This window comes from Nilaparvata lugens, chromosome X, assembly GCF_014356525.2.
Source record: "Nilaparvata lugens isolate BPH chromosome X, ASM1435652v1, whole genome shotgun sequence".
Lineage (NCBI taxonomy): Eukaryota > Metazoa > Arthropoda > Insecta > Hemiptera > Delphacidae > Nilaparvata > Nilaparvata lugens.
In genome coordinates, this window is record NC_052518.1 from 52365936 (window position 1) to 52381498 (window position 15563).

The 15563-nt window shown below is 35.0% G+C and overlaps 1 protein-coding gene and 1 long non-coding RNA gene across 9 annotated transcripts in view; one reads left to right on the forward strand and one right to left on the reverse strand.

The window, feature by feature from the left end:
• LOC111056735 (protein son of sevenless) overlaps nt 1-15563 on the forward strand; it is a 482488-nt gene that overhangs the window by 400061 nt on the left and 66864 nt on the right. For all 8 annotated transcript variants that reach the window (XM_039443299.1, XM_039443301.1, XM_039443300.1 and 5 more), the window contains one exon: nt 5172-5328. In XM_039443299.1, coding sequence (XP_039299233.1) covers nt 5172-5328 — 157 coding nt within the window. The remainder of the gene's footprint in view (nt 1-5171; nt 5329-15563) is intronic.
• Nucleotides 953-4879, reverse strand: LOC120355050. Its single transcript, XR_005573387.1, has 3 exons — nt 4436-4879; nt 2886-2959; nt 953-1009 (listed from the first exon to the last, which is right to left on the reverse strand). It is a non-coding gene; the product is annotated as an uncharacterized LOC120355050 (long non-coding RNA).

The window sequence follows — 15563 nt, forward strand, 5'->3', positions numbered from 1 at the left end:
TTTTTGAACAATAGACCAATTGACTAAGGAATTTGGAGGGAATGTTTTAGACACTATTTTTGACTTTGCAGCTTTGTTAAGACTAGTTACGAGAAGAACATATCAAAAGGCCCCATTCCTAACTCATGTGCTAAGGGGATGAGGGAGGTTTAATATTAGCATTTTTAGCGTTTTGCTCCCACGCTCATATTTTGAGAACAATGTGTTCAACTGACATAACTAACTATTCAAAAATGAAGCTTAATAAATTCTCTACACTTTTTGTTCGCTGGAATTTTGTAATATTCCAAACAGTTACCAAGATATTCGCTCTTGAAGGTGTGTAATTGTTAAAATGACAGGTTATTATCCAATGTTTTGCTCTTTCAGGGCTTATAAATCTCGAACAATGCATCATAAAAACTGATGCTTATCGAATGTACGTAGAGCATTGAATTCTCTTTGAAATGATGCATTATTTCACTATTCCAAGTTTTCCTTTCATTGTTATAGCAGCTTCAATGTAGGGGGTGAAATTTTCATTGCTGCAACAATTGATCGTTTGAAAATCACATTTGAAGGGGGGTGTCTGTGAAACAATTTACCACTTAGCAGCTTAATTTGGACCAGTTAGTAGGTGAACATACTGAAAGTGTGCATCTTTATCCCCTCTCTTGAAGGTGTGGAACCGCTGAGTTGACTGACACTTGTTGCAGCAATGAAAATTTCACTTTTATATGTTTACCTCCTTAAATACCCTAAACAGAACTGCGGGGTAAGAAATTGTCTTCCAAACATTCCCCTCTATACCCTTTTTTGAGCATTGATTGCCTGGACTATTATATTAGTTTTAGTATGCTGCTGCTTAATAGGTCATACATTAATAGTTAATTGTAACAGTTGATAATAATAGTAAAAAAAGCATAATAATGTCTCCTTAAATATTACTCACAATTAATATGATGGGCAAATGCTTACCTCAAAACCAGAAATATTGAATAAGAAGATAGTCACATCATACAAGGTGGACCTGAAAAACATTTTAATTTGTTTTTTAATTCAGGTTTCCGAAAATTCAACACTCTTGTGAAAAATCATAACTTATTACTCTTGAAAGTTTTAAATTTTTGGAGAGCTGAATTTAGAAGATTTCCTTCTCTCTTTGAAATTCAATGGATGGGACAGGAATAATTTTATCGGTCCGCCAGTTATATTGGACGGGAATTGCAGTAAACTGAAAAATTAGGCGAACCAAAACTTATGATTTCTTGATCATCCTCAATGGATCACAAGGTGAAACACTGAGCAAATGAATGCAACCTATAATTGGTATAGAGAAACAAGTTTTAGACTATCTGGAAATATTTCTCAGATCTTATATTATGTTATTTTATCATAGATTGAAATATTTCAAACAGTTGAGGCTGTAAAGGATAGAATCCAGAATTAGAATTAAAACAACAAATCTGTGTGGTGGGGGGGGGAATGATCCTCTTGTTTCAGAAAAAAATTAGTTTGTTACTCATAAACATAAGGAGTTAATAGAGTTAAAACACGAGGAGAAAAATTAATGTTCTTGCAGCTTACTGAAAAATGGTAGGAATCATTTTATTTAGCTCACTCATGGATTTCCAGAATTAACTAAAATCTCAGTAATCACATTTTTATAAATGAATCGCTAACCGCAGAAAGGAAAGCATTGTAATGGCGACGTTTTGAATATTACGTCGTTTAGGCCTACTGCAGGTTTAGGTTTAGGTTTTATCAAGTGTTTTGTCTCTCCTGTAAAATTATGAAAACTGGACATGTTGCCTTTCTGCGGTTAGCGATTCAAATAGGTTCACAAATATTATTTAATGGATTGAATTTTATATTATTAAAAAAATTATATTCAAATTATGATTGATTCATTATAAAATGATAATGTACTAATTATTGTATGAATCAATGAACTTTTTTTAAACATTAATTTCTTTTGATAGAGTCCTGTTGAAAATATAAAACTTTCTGAGCTCACGGGGGGTCCATGCCTCTATGCCCCCCCTGGAGCCGCCACTGCCTCTAGGCACACATTAATACAGCAAGTTAATTAAAATTAACTTCTTAAATTAATTTCTTGTGAAATTTTCAGTTCAATATTAGCCTATCATCAAAATTTTTATAGTTTTTGCTTTTTAAATGTGATTTTGTGTTTGAATATAGTTTTCTTGATTTTAAAATTTATAAAATAGGAACTCAGGAAGTAAAAGTGCAAATTTTTAGTGAGAAAAATGAAGAACCCAAGACATAACCTATAAACTTGAGTGTGATGGGAAATGACATTGGGTAATACGGCAAGGCAGAACATCCGAAAGGATCTCTCTGCCGATAAAAGCCGTAAGAGTAAATAATTAAAATTTCGTTCTTATTAGTTCTAGTATGCTGCTTGATAGGCCATTAAGGCTAGGGCCACACGAGCGCACAAAGTGCATCCGTTGCAACTTACTTTTTGACGTCAGTTGTAGAAATACATAGAAGTGAATTGGTGACAACATTGGTGGTACGTGCGTACCAAGTAACGGAAGTCGTAACGGACGGTGATTTTTTGAAATGCGTAGAATTGCTACAATGCACGTCGAGACATGCAAAAGTTATTACTTCGTCTGGTTCAATTGCGTAAAGCCAACTGACGTTGACGCACCACACTCAACGCTCGTGTGGTGTCATTGGCGACGGCCGCAAAAAGTAAGTTGCAACGGACGCACTATGTGCGCTCGTGTGGCCCTAGCCTAATAGTTAATAGTAATTGTTACTATTGATAACAGTTGTATCAATATAAATATAAATATAACTAACTCACTGTTAATAGTAACAGTTGATAATAATTGTAAGAAAAGCATAATATAGTCTCCTCAAATATTACTTACGTTCGATATGATTGGCAAATGCTTTCCTCAAAACCAGAATATTGAATAAGATAGTCACATCATACAAGGTGAACCTGAAAAAAAAATTAATTTGCAGCTTCTATACAATTCTAAAATTTCTTGAGCTGTGTCTCCAGGAATCAATTTTCTTTCAGGAATATAAACCCTAAAAGTTATTCAATAAATGTTTCAACATGTCTTATATTTTATTGTAATGCACCATTATTGAAAGAATCTTGATAATTCACCACTGTTTCAATAGGCCTTACATTACAATAATGACACAAACACACAAAATCTTCAAACTCAATTATTTAATTCTATGTAGCCTATACCAGATACATGTTGTGTGTATTCTTAAAATAAGATTGACCATGATATAATAATATACAGTTAAAAAAAATAATTAAATTTAGGTAACACGAAGTAACTCATTAACCAAAGCAATTTTTCAAATCATTCTAAGTGATCACAAACTGTATAATTATGTAACTGATATATTATTTATTACTTCTTAAAGTCCAACTTTGTATATGGATGTTAAAATTTTCATGTCTTTAATGTATATGACTATTGTCAATGCTAACTGTTGTTTAGCCTGTGACAAATAATAAAATTGATTGAATTGTATCACAGCAAACATTTTGAATAAAAAGTTTGTAGGCTATCTCCACCACAATCAGAAAATTGATTTTAGTAGTTTGAAAATGAAGAACAGTAATAAATCCCTGCATTGATGATGCAAAGGAATATTTTTATCAGCAAAATTTCCAAAAGCCATTGGCTATAATATGAACAGTAGGATCCCTGAAGGTGGGCTAGGCCAACAATAGTTGACAAACAAAAATCTAAAAAAGTGAGGTCCACGTTGTAATAGCAGTGTTTGATTAGCAATGGCGTTGCTATTATATCCTTGTTTATCATTCGAAAAAGCAGATAGCACTACGGCCACTATCCCATTCTAGCTCCGCAATGTTGCCAGATGGGTTTTCAACAATGTGAAAGTATAATAAGTAGTAGGCTAACTATCGACTATAGAAGTCAGTTGCAAGGCTGAGAATCGGCAAGGCTGTTCCGCTATCTTTCTTTAATACCATTATAACATGGACCTCACTATAGGCCTATAGGGTAGTCGGAGAGGTCTGTGTAAGCCAATACTACTCAGCCTGTACTGCATAGCATATCAGAAATAGGCCTATAGCAATAATCTGACTATCAAACAAACTTATTAATGGAAACCTATTTTCAACTTTAAATTTTAATAAATCATATTATTATAATAACAAAATTTAGGTTTACTCAAAATGTGTTGCCAAGATATTGTAAAATTAAGCCGTAGGCTAATGCAAACGACCTACCGTACTTATTCGTTTGTAAAAGAGTACTGTAGTCATCAGTGTAAAATCAGTGTACAATATGTCAATATCATCCTTTGACAAATTAATTGAGAAATATCATAATTCATGTCTATTTTTTTGTACAATTATATTATAAATTGAGTTATTTTACAGAACAGTAACTTACAAATTTCTATCCTAACTCTGACTTACCTTATTGCACTATGTTGTTATGTTAAACACATAAATAGCCAAAATGTTTTTTAGTATATTACTAAACTATGAAAGCTAATTTTCAACTTGAAATTTTAATAAAATATCACATCGAAGCTTTGGGTCTAACGGTTCCAGCAAGCAGCAAGTCAAGATCAACAAGGAAGAAACCCATTGCTTTGTTTTAGAAGAAAATAATTTAGTTGGATATAGAAACAAGTAGAAAAATGTAGAGAGACAAAGCTGGTAAGAATGTTTTAGGTAGCGCTAGTATCAATCTTCAAAACGTCACAGATCTAGTGTATATGCTATATATAAATTGATGACGTTCTACGTCGACCGAATGCCTAGTGATGACGTATAATACCTTTGTTTACAACGTCGACCGAGTGGTTTGTCGTACTAGTGGGTACCCACCATTAACATCTATTTATTAATATAGTTGAATACAAACTGAATAACTTATGAACAAGGTAATCATTAAGTTGGTTGCCCATAGCAACCAAAAAATGTAACCATGTGACACCATTAGTCAACAATGGTTTCTAATTCAAATTAATTAGCTCACCTCTGGCCTTGTAAATGCATCACATGTGATTCTTATAACTCAGTCCAAAGTTGAGAGTTTCGCATCATGAATAAAGTTGCTCCACTTGTGCCTCACATAAAAATTTGCCTCTGTAGAACTTTTGAAACAGATATCTAATACGAAAATTTTGTAATTTTAATTTTTCAGCATGCTCGAAAGAACTTTGGATAGTATTCTGCTGGATGAGGATAAGAAGCATCCCCTCATTCTGCCATCCCCTGCTCTGTATAGGTTTGCGGAGGCAGATTCTAGCAAAAATATTGTGCTTGAAGATAGAGAGAACGCTGGGGTACCACTCATCAAGGTACGCTAAACAAAATTATAATTTTAATAAAAAGAACTTGATAAAAATATTGATAAATTTGGTGAATTTTTGAAAACTACAATCGTTGACTGTAGAGCAAAAGATTATGTACCGGTATCAGTATCACGTTGTTTCAAATGTATGGCTGTAGGGCATGTTTCTTAGTTTTGCAGGGCTAAATCCACAATTTGTGGTCACTGTGCTTTAGAAGGACATGAATTTAAGTCCTGTCCCAACAAAGCACAAGCCCCTACCTGTGCAAATTGCAAAAATTGAAAAAGAACATAATCATAGAGTCAATTATACAACCTGCCCAACGTATATTAGAGCAATTCAAACGTTAATTGATAAAACCGAATATGGGCAATAAAATTCCACATTTAGAACTTAGGTCAATGGTCTCTGTTACAAATTACTATAACGATTCCTCAACTCAACAGAAATGTAGCATTGATAACTATCAATCATCATTTCATTTAGCCAGCAATAAATTGAACCATTTTTTCCATGGCCAATGTGAATGAAATTCTTGGTTTAGTGGAAGTTGAAAATCTCACGCTGGAAATTGATGATTATACAAATTATGTTCCTACAATAACTGGAAAAAATGTCGAGTTCCTTAATATGCTCTCCACTAATATTCGTAGTATAAATTAATGCAAATTTCAATCAATTCATCTGTTGTTTAAATAGCTTTAAAACTGACGTTCATCTAATTGTATTAACTGAAACTTGGCTGACTGAAAATATGCCCTTTTTTACGACATCCCAGGATACACAGCAGTTAACAGTTATACTAAAATGAATAAATGTGATGGTTTGTGTGTTTATATAAAAAATAATATAAATTTCAATGTAATCTCATGTGATATCTCTGAAGCCAACTCCTTGTGCATTGATTTAAGGTTATCAAATGATAATATACTAAGAGTTATTGGAATTTACAGATCTCCCAGTAACAATAATACAGAAAATTTTGTTAATAGCCTAAACCAGTTACTTGAAAATACGCCAAATCAAATCAGTGTTTGTGTAGAGGGGAAATAAATATTAATATTCATCTTACTAATAACCATGTACAGGATGATATGCATGCTTTACAAAGCAGAGGTTTTAAATCTTTCATTAACAGGAGTACGAGAGTTACAAATACGCAGTAAAATTGAAATTTATAGGACAGTTCTGCGACCAGTGGTGATGAATGCTTGTGAAACATGGGTGTTGACAAGTTGTGATAAGATGCTGTTGAATCGATGGGAGAGAAAAATCCTAAGAAGAATTTATGGGCCAGTGTTAGAGGCTGATAGGTGGCGACTCAGAAAAAATTATGAGCTCTATAATCTGTATTGGCAACCGAGCATTGTTACTGAAATTAGAAGACCACGTATTCGTTGGTTGGGCCATGTGGAACGTATGCCGGAAACCCGTACAACACGTATGTCTCTGTATCAGCAGCCAGGGGGACAAAGAAAGCGAGGCCGACCACGAAAGAGATGGCTGGACGACGCGGAGGCAGACCTTCAATGCTTGGGCGTGAGTAGGTGGAGACAGCGAGCACAGGACAGAAATGCATGGAAAAGGCTTGTGGAGGAGGCCAAGGCTCTTCAAGGGCCGTAGAGTCAATCAATGAGTAGTAGTAGTAGTAGTAGTAGTAGTAGTAGTAGTAGTAGTAGTAGGTGAGATGAATATTAATATTCATCTTACTAATAACCATGTACAGGATGATATGCATGCTTTACAAAGCAGAGGTTTTAAATCTTTCATTAACAGGAGTACGAGAGTTACAAATACGTCTGAGACGTGCCTGGATCATATTTTTTTTCAAAAAATGCCAATAATAGTTTTAGTTATTCGTTGGGGAATATTCTCAAAACGACAATTAATATAATACCAAGACCTCTCTTAACTACAGTACTCTAATTAATCACTTAGAGAACGGAAATTGGAATGTTGTTTTTGGAAGTCATGAGAGCATTGACACACTTGTTGAGAAATTGGTAAACAGTTTGATAAATGCCATAAATCATAGTAAAAGGGTGATTAAAATTCCTCGTAAAAATCGTCCCCTTAAACCTTGAAGGTATAGTTAAATCAATAATCGTTCGTGATAAAATGCATGATAAAGTTAAAAAAGACGCTTTATAATGTAGATTTGATGAACAAATACAAAACTTATAGAAACACATTAAATAGTATAATAAGTAGAACAAAAGAAGTACGGTATATCACAAAACCAAAATTGAAGCGTGTAATAATAATAGTACAAAACTTTGGAGATATATAAATGAAGCCATCGGTGAAGATAAAAAGGATAGTTGCAAAAGATGAGTTGCAAAGAGATAGTTGCAAAGTTGACGCCGTTAATTTAAATGATTTCTTCACAAATGTGGGATCAAGGCAAGCCCAAAAGGTTAGGAATAATCTCACAAGCTTCAATAACAATGATATCACACCTGTTTTAAACTCTTTTTTCATAAAGCCCACAAATGTTAATGAGGTTGAAATTACAATTAAGGAACTAAAAATTAATTCAAGCCCAGGAATTGATAATATTAGTAATTCAATCCTTAAAAAAATAGCCCACATAATTTCTAAACCACTAACTATTATTTTTAATACATGTTTTGAGCAAGGCTACTTTCCTAAACATTTCAAAAAATCTGGTGTGGTACACTCACACAACTTTCCTTGCTCATTGAACTGTAAGCCTCATTCTTAAACGAGAATAATTATGGGAATAACATAATGATGATTGGCGGCAACATATTTGAAACTACGATCAGACTACTGTTTATGTGTGTATATAATTGTTTTCAGAGTACTTTTTCCTTTGTGTAAATTGTGAAATTATATGATTTTTAAAAATCGTCAAAACAGCTGTTCTACAGATGAAATATCTCGACTACACATGTTCTTTTTATAAACTGCTCTACCTACCTACCTCAAGCACGAGGGAGGTTACAAAGTCCATTTCTCAAAGATGGGGTGGACCCCCCATTAGTTTCCGAGGAAGGAGATTCATGCCAGTTGATAGAGCTGATGAATAACTACAGGGTATGAATTTGATAAAAATAGGGTATATTGGGTGATGAAAATACAGGGTATGAATTTGATAAAAATTGTTAGAGCCGTTTTCGAGAAAACCTTGAAAAATATGGTTTTTTAGTAATTATCTGCCAATTTTCTCAAGAATATTACGGAGCTCCTGTAATTTTCCCAGAAATTAGACTCATGTCAGTTGATAGGGCTTATAAATAGCTATCCATGGTATAAATTTGAAGAAAATCGTTAGAGCCGTTCTCGAGAAAACCGTGAAAAACATGATTTTTTAGTAATTATCCGCCATTTTTCTCAAGAATATTACGGAGCCTCTGCAATTTTTCCAGAAATGAGACTCAAGTTAGAAGTTAGGGCTTATAAATAGCTATCCATGGTTTAAATTTGAAGAAAATCGTTGGAGCCGTTTTCGAGAATCCGTCATTTTTTCCGCCATCTTGAATTGAATTTCTTATTGTCGGATTCTCATGGTATAAGGACCTTAAGTTTAAAATTTCAAATCAATCGGTTGATTAGGAATGGAGTAATCGTGTTCACAGACATACACACATACATACATACACACACACACACACAGACCAACACCTAAAAATCATGTTTTTGGACTCAGGGGACCTTGAAACGTATAGAAAACTTGAAATTATGGTTCCTTAATTTTTTTTGGAAAGCAATACTTTCCTTACGTATGATAATAGGGCAAGGAAAGTAAAAAGCTAAAATAAAACCGCTTTTCAAACAAGGTGATCCCTCAGACCCAAGTAACTATAGACCAATTAGTCTTATCAGTAATTTAGCAAAAAATTTTGAAAAAATCTTCAAGAAAAGACTGGTGATGTTCTTGAACAAACAAAATATAATAAATAAGAATCAATATAGCTTTCAAATATGTAAAAATACCGAAGATGCTCTAATTAAACTTACTAATACAGTCTCACAGAACCTTAATTCTAATCTACAAACCATTGCTGTTCTATTAGATATAAAAAAAGCTTTTGATACCATTCCTCATGATTCCCTTTTTGATAAACTTCAAATATATGGTTTCAGTGTAGTCTTCCTTGACCTTATTAAGAGCTACTTGTCTGACAGAACCCAATCCCTAACTGTATAAATAATGAAACTAATACCACCGAACTCACCCCTTATGGCCTCTCTCAGGGCACTGTTTTATCGCCATTACTTTTCATAATTTATGTAAACTTAAAACTTGAAAATTCAACTATAATATCCTTTGCTGATGATACAGCAGCTATTTTCTCAGGAAGAACGTGGGCTGAGGTCCATGAAATTGCAGAGCAAAACTGCTTGAGCATAAAAATGTGGCTAGATAATAATAATTTGAGCTTAAACATACAAAAAACCAACTACATTACCTTTTCTTTCAATAAATTAGGACAGCCAGACAGAGAATTAAACTTGAAACTCCATTCAAATTGCAACCTTGACCCCAACTCCTGCACTTGTCCTATCATTAGTAAAGTTAAAAATTGTAAATATCTAGGTATCTATATAGATGAGAACCTGAAATGGGATATCCATATTAAATTAATTTGCAGAAGGATGAAATACCTCTCTTACAAATTTTATGCAACTAGAAAAATTCTTAATCCAACTCATCTTAAAATGCTTTATTTTGCTATAGTACAGTCTATAATCAAATCAAATCAAATCAACTTTTATTCAATGATATCGCTTACATGACAAATTCCTTTATACAAATTATGAATTGAATTGAATTGAATTTATTCCATCACTGCATGTACAATAAAATTGTATGGCAATCGTCAATTACATCATCATCATCATTATTGGCACTACAGCCCATGTAGAGCCTTAGCCTTCACAACCACATCCTTCCACCCCTCTCGACATTCTGCTGTTCTTCTCCATCTTCTTACACCCAGTCTGCGCAAATCCTCTTCCACATCGTCAACCCACCGCTTTCTTGGTCTTCCTTGTAATCTTCTTCCTCCGGGTTTGCCTTCCAGCACCATTCTTGGCACCCTCCCTTCCGGCATTCTGCACACATGACCAGCCCATCTCAGCCTCATACTTTTCACAACAGATCGTCAATTACATAATAAAATTTTATACATTGTTTAAAGCTATTAGTTCATTTAAATTATAGAAGCATTTTTCTTTCAACCATTCTTTCAGTCTACTTTTCAAATTCACTGAATTGTCCATATGTTTAAGGTGTTGAGGCAGGGAGTTGAGTATCTTCTTACTGATGTGACTAGGATTTTTTTTCATAAAACGCCGTCCTGTGTTGTTGTATCCTGTATGAGTTTCTCGATCGGGTGTTGTAGTTGTGGAGGTCGGCACCTCTTGACCACGATGATGCGTGTTTGAGGCCGAAAACCGCGGATTCGAGAATATACAGAGAAGGCAAAGTGAGTATCCCTGTTGCTCGGAATAATGCTCTGCATGATGTTCTAGGTGGTTTCTTCAGCATTATTCTAAGTACTCTTTTTTGCGCTCTTAACACTCTGATCATTTCTGGTGACGTGCCCCAAAACAGCAACCCATAGGTAAGGAGAGGCTGGAAGTAACCGTAGTACGCCGAAAATACTATTTGCTGGTGCATTGTTTTTGACAGTCTAGAGATTGCAAATGTGGCCTTACTGAGTTTCTTCATTAAGTTGTGAATGTGGTCATTCCATTTTAATCCAGAATCCATTTTTATTCCCAAGAAGTTGCAGACATTTGCCGGTTCGATCTGTTGGAGATCAATTCCAAAATCAAAGATGACTGGTGTGTTGAGATGAGTTATGGAGAAGCTGAGGTAGCATGTCTTCTTGATATTCACCTTAAGAGCATTTGCTTCACACCAATTGTGGATGCCATCTACTACCTGTTCTCCTCGATGTTGTAACTCCTGATTAGTATCTCCTATAATGAGGAAATTGGCATCGTCGGCGAACATAACACTGCTGGCTCCTTCTATATTGCTTGGGAGATCGTTGATGTATAATGAGAACAATATCGGGGCAATAATTGTTCCCTGCGGCACTCCTCTCTTCAACTTTCCAAATTTAGATCTGTATCTATAATTTTCTACTTGCTGATTTTCTGCTTCAATTTCAACGACCTGTGATCTTTCTGTTATGAATGACCTCAACCAATCAAATGCTGATCCTCTGACCCCATAGTAGTGAATCTTTTCCATTAAGATATTGTGATCCAGGCTATCATAGGCTTTTTGAAGGTCAATGAACAATCCTAACGCCTTTTTATTATCATCTAGAGCCTCATATATTCTAAACAGGAACTCATTTACGGCATCAGTGGTGGATTTTCCTTGCTGAAATCCAAGGTATGGAGAAAGAACTTTATTCGATTTAAGGTGCTCTGTTACTGTTCTTTCTGCTAGTTTTTCTAATAACTTTGAGAAGCAACTTGTAATTTGTATTGGTCGGAAGTTGCAAACCTCCTCAATTGCTCCCTTTTTATGGATAGGAATCACTCTGCCAAGTTTCAGTTGGTGAGGAAAGGTTCCTGTGCTGAATGACAAATTTATTAATGTTGTTATAGGTGCACATATTGGGCCAAAGCATTCCTTTAATATCCTACAAGGTACATCATCTAATCCGCTTGTCATTTTGCTCTTTATCTGCTGTACCGCACAAGATACGTCGTGGTCCAAAAATACAGGGAATCTTTCCAATACATTATTGACATGTTCCACATTTGCTAGCTGCTCTTTAAAGGATAGCTGAGTGCTGGGTTGACTATCTGCGACATTTAAGAAGTACTCATTACATTTATTTGTAATATCATGCACTGAATTCATTCTAACTCCATCTACTGCTACTGGGTACTTCTTTTTTGTAGTATTGGCAACCGTTTCCCTTTTTATTAAATTCCATATTGATTTGGATTTATTTTCTGAAGAGGCTAGCATCTTTTCTGCATGAGCTTTTTTTGAGTGATTTATCAAATGACGAATCAGTTGAGACAGGTTAGCAAGTCTATCTTTGATTGCCTTATTGTTTGGAAACATTTTTTTAAACAGAAGGAGGTCTTTTTTGTCATCACAAGCATGTTTCAGTAGAGGAGAAGCCCATTCAATATTTTTCTTCCTTGTCTTTCTTTTCCTGTAAACAATAGGGAAAGATTCATTGAAAGCTTTGCAGTACACCTCGAGAAATTTATCAAACTTTCCATCCAGGGAACCCTCAAAATCGATAGCCTCTGACCAATCCAAATTCTGCAACTTTCTCTGGAATTTCTGTTTAGCATAGTCCGAGAATACTCTTGTTGAAAATAGCTTGCCTTCATTACAATCTGTTTCCGTCATGGTATATTTGATTACCTGGGCGTAATGATCAGATAGTCCCAGCTCTATTACATCCACATCCTTAGTCTCTATCAGTTTTGAAACAAAACAAACGTCAATCAAGGTTGACGACGTCTCAGTGACCCTAGTACATTCCCTGACAATGCCTCTCATACCAAAAGCCTCAAACAATGATTCAAGTATCTTTCTTCTGGTTGATTGCTCCATGAAATCCACGTTCAGGTCTCCCATCACCATGTATCCTTCAAATTTGTTTGCCAACCTTGACAAGATCACCTCCAAGTCGTCAATAAAATGGTTAAAATCACTATTAGGTGATCTATATATGCATACTATTGCATATTTCTTGTGCTGCACTAGGGCCACTTCTAAGCTGCCTGTGTCAATTTGTTCGAACTCCAGTATATTCGCCTCTATCCCCTCTCTAGCATAAATCGCCACTCCACCTCCCTCTCTGTTGCTTCTATTGCAAAAGGAAATGAGGTTGAAATTGTGAACTTTAATTGTACTTTCATTTTGGAGCCAAATTTCTGTCAGGCACAAAAAATCAATCCTGTTATCAAATTCATTCTCTTGAATTTTCTCCAGCTGAATGGCTAACTCATCAGATTTGTTTCTTAGGCTTCTAATATTGAAGTGAACTAAATTGAAGTAATGTTTATTCCTAGGTTTATTTTTGTAATTGTTTATAACAATTAAGTTCTCATAGTTTTGGGCATTCCTACTTCTAAAAAAACGTCATGTCTTCTCTCCATTTCATATCCTATGGCCGCAATACCTCTTTCTTCAGTTGTTTGTGTCGTGATTGGGAAATTTTCATAATCAGATTCAGTATTTCTATGATGTGTTGATTTTTCTGAACTATCATCCCCTACGCATTTTCGAAAACGATTTGATACTTCCAATTGCTGTTGTTCTTTCATCTCATTCATTACAGTTAAGAAAGTGTTGGGTTCTACTTGTTCTACTATTTCGACATTTCTCTCTCTTAGTTGTTGTATAGTTTCAATTAGTTTTTTTCCAAATCCTCTCCGCCCCGCTCTACTCAATTTCAATCCGTGTCTTGTATGCCAGAATCTAGGTACTGTCCACATCTCTATAAAAATAACTCTCTGGTCATATTCTCTGCAAAATGTTCGAATGGCTTTATTGACTGTTTTTATTATTTTGTTTTCTCTGCTGTTTTCTGGAATGTCATACCTATACGCAATAGTTGTTAAGATAAGGTTTGTGTGCGCGCACATTGCTGACAGCTCCATAATAGAACCCAGATATTAGAACCCGGCAATTGATTCATTATTTGAGCTTGCATTGAAGTTGTCTATTCCCGCACTAACAATAAGACAGTCAGTAGAAGTTAATTTGGATATATCATGCATATTATTTTCAATGACTGATCGAGTTGAAGCACCAGCATAAATACTACCTGTGACTTTCATATTGTAAAGACCCTCATGCAGTGTTTTAATTATTCCCTCACCTTGACTGTCAGAAATAAAGACAACCCTGTCAAATGACTCCGTCAAATTCTCTTCAATATTTCTATTTGTGGCCTCATTTGTTTCAGTCTGCTGAGCTGACAAACTCTGATTATCTGAAGCAGAGAATTTCTTGAGTAGGATGTTATATTCAGTTTCTAAATCCATATAGTTTTGTTTTATATCACATATATCTTGCTCCATTTCATCAATTCGCTTGTAATTCTCGTTGCAATTCAGATTTAAATGTCCAATAGTACTTTCTCTTAACAAGATTGTTCTCTCATATTTATCAATGTCACTCACACTTAGGGCTGACTGGGTAGCAGCATCAGATAAGCTAACATTCTCCCGACTCTCTTCACACACTTGCACATCAGTGTTGGTGGCAATATTCCGTACAATCTTCTCCCTATCACAACTATCCTCCCTCTTCTCTAATAGCAATGTCAGCCGTTGGATCTCCTCCACAAGTGCTGACTGATTGTTAGTTAATTCATCAATTCTCCTCATTAATGTATCTTTTGATTGTAGTACTGAGTCATCTGTCTGAGTTCCAGTGTTGAAGCAAAGTGGCTTTAAAGGCCTATGAGATAGCAAATGTGAGTCAAGGGAAATTCTATTATTTAATCTTGAAGTTCTGATATTATTATCTCTATTCTTATCGGCCTGAGTGTTCAACAAAATGTCCGGTGTTTGGTGTGATAGATGCTTCTTATGATTTGCTGTTATAGTCTTGATAACATCGATCTCATTAGATGTTGTGACAGAGGCTAAACATCCCGCAGTACAACATCGCCAGCTTATGTCACCGCTCGCTAATGTATGGCTCTTTCTAAAGCAGAATTTATTATAGAATATTCGTATGTTATTTTTAGTGGTTTTATATGTTTGAAACTCGTGAGTCATGATGAGATTAAAGTTGTTAATTCAGAAAGAGGAGGAAGTATTCCCGCTGCAAAATAAACCACTTGAAGTGATAAGCCGGTACAGTAGTTAAAAGGAGTTATGATGATAATCGAGAAAACAAGAGGCAATGAAGACCGAACAATACAGAATAGAAAATGAGTCTTTGATAAGCGCGATGTTATTATCACTTTGTCGAAAAATACAGGATAATGAGCGAAAAACGAAGGTAGAAGATAAGCGACAGGGGAGCGTGATAATACGGAGTAACAGGTATTGTTACGCCAGAGATAACAGGGCAGGAGGATACAGTTTATAGCGCAAAGGATTACTCCGTTAATGTCCATTCACAGTGTTAGTCGTATCAATTTGCAACGGAAGAGTATCAATAAAACGGAAACAGCGACGCACAAGAGTAATCCTTCTTATATCAATTCCCTATGATTCTTGGTGTCGATTCAACAGGGGGTAAATTTTTAATCAGCAAGTTCGTA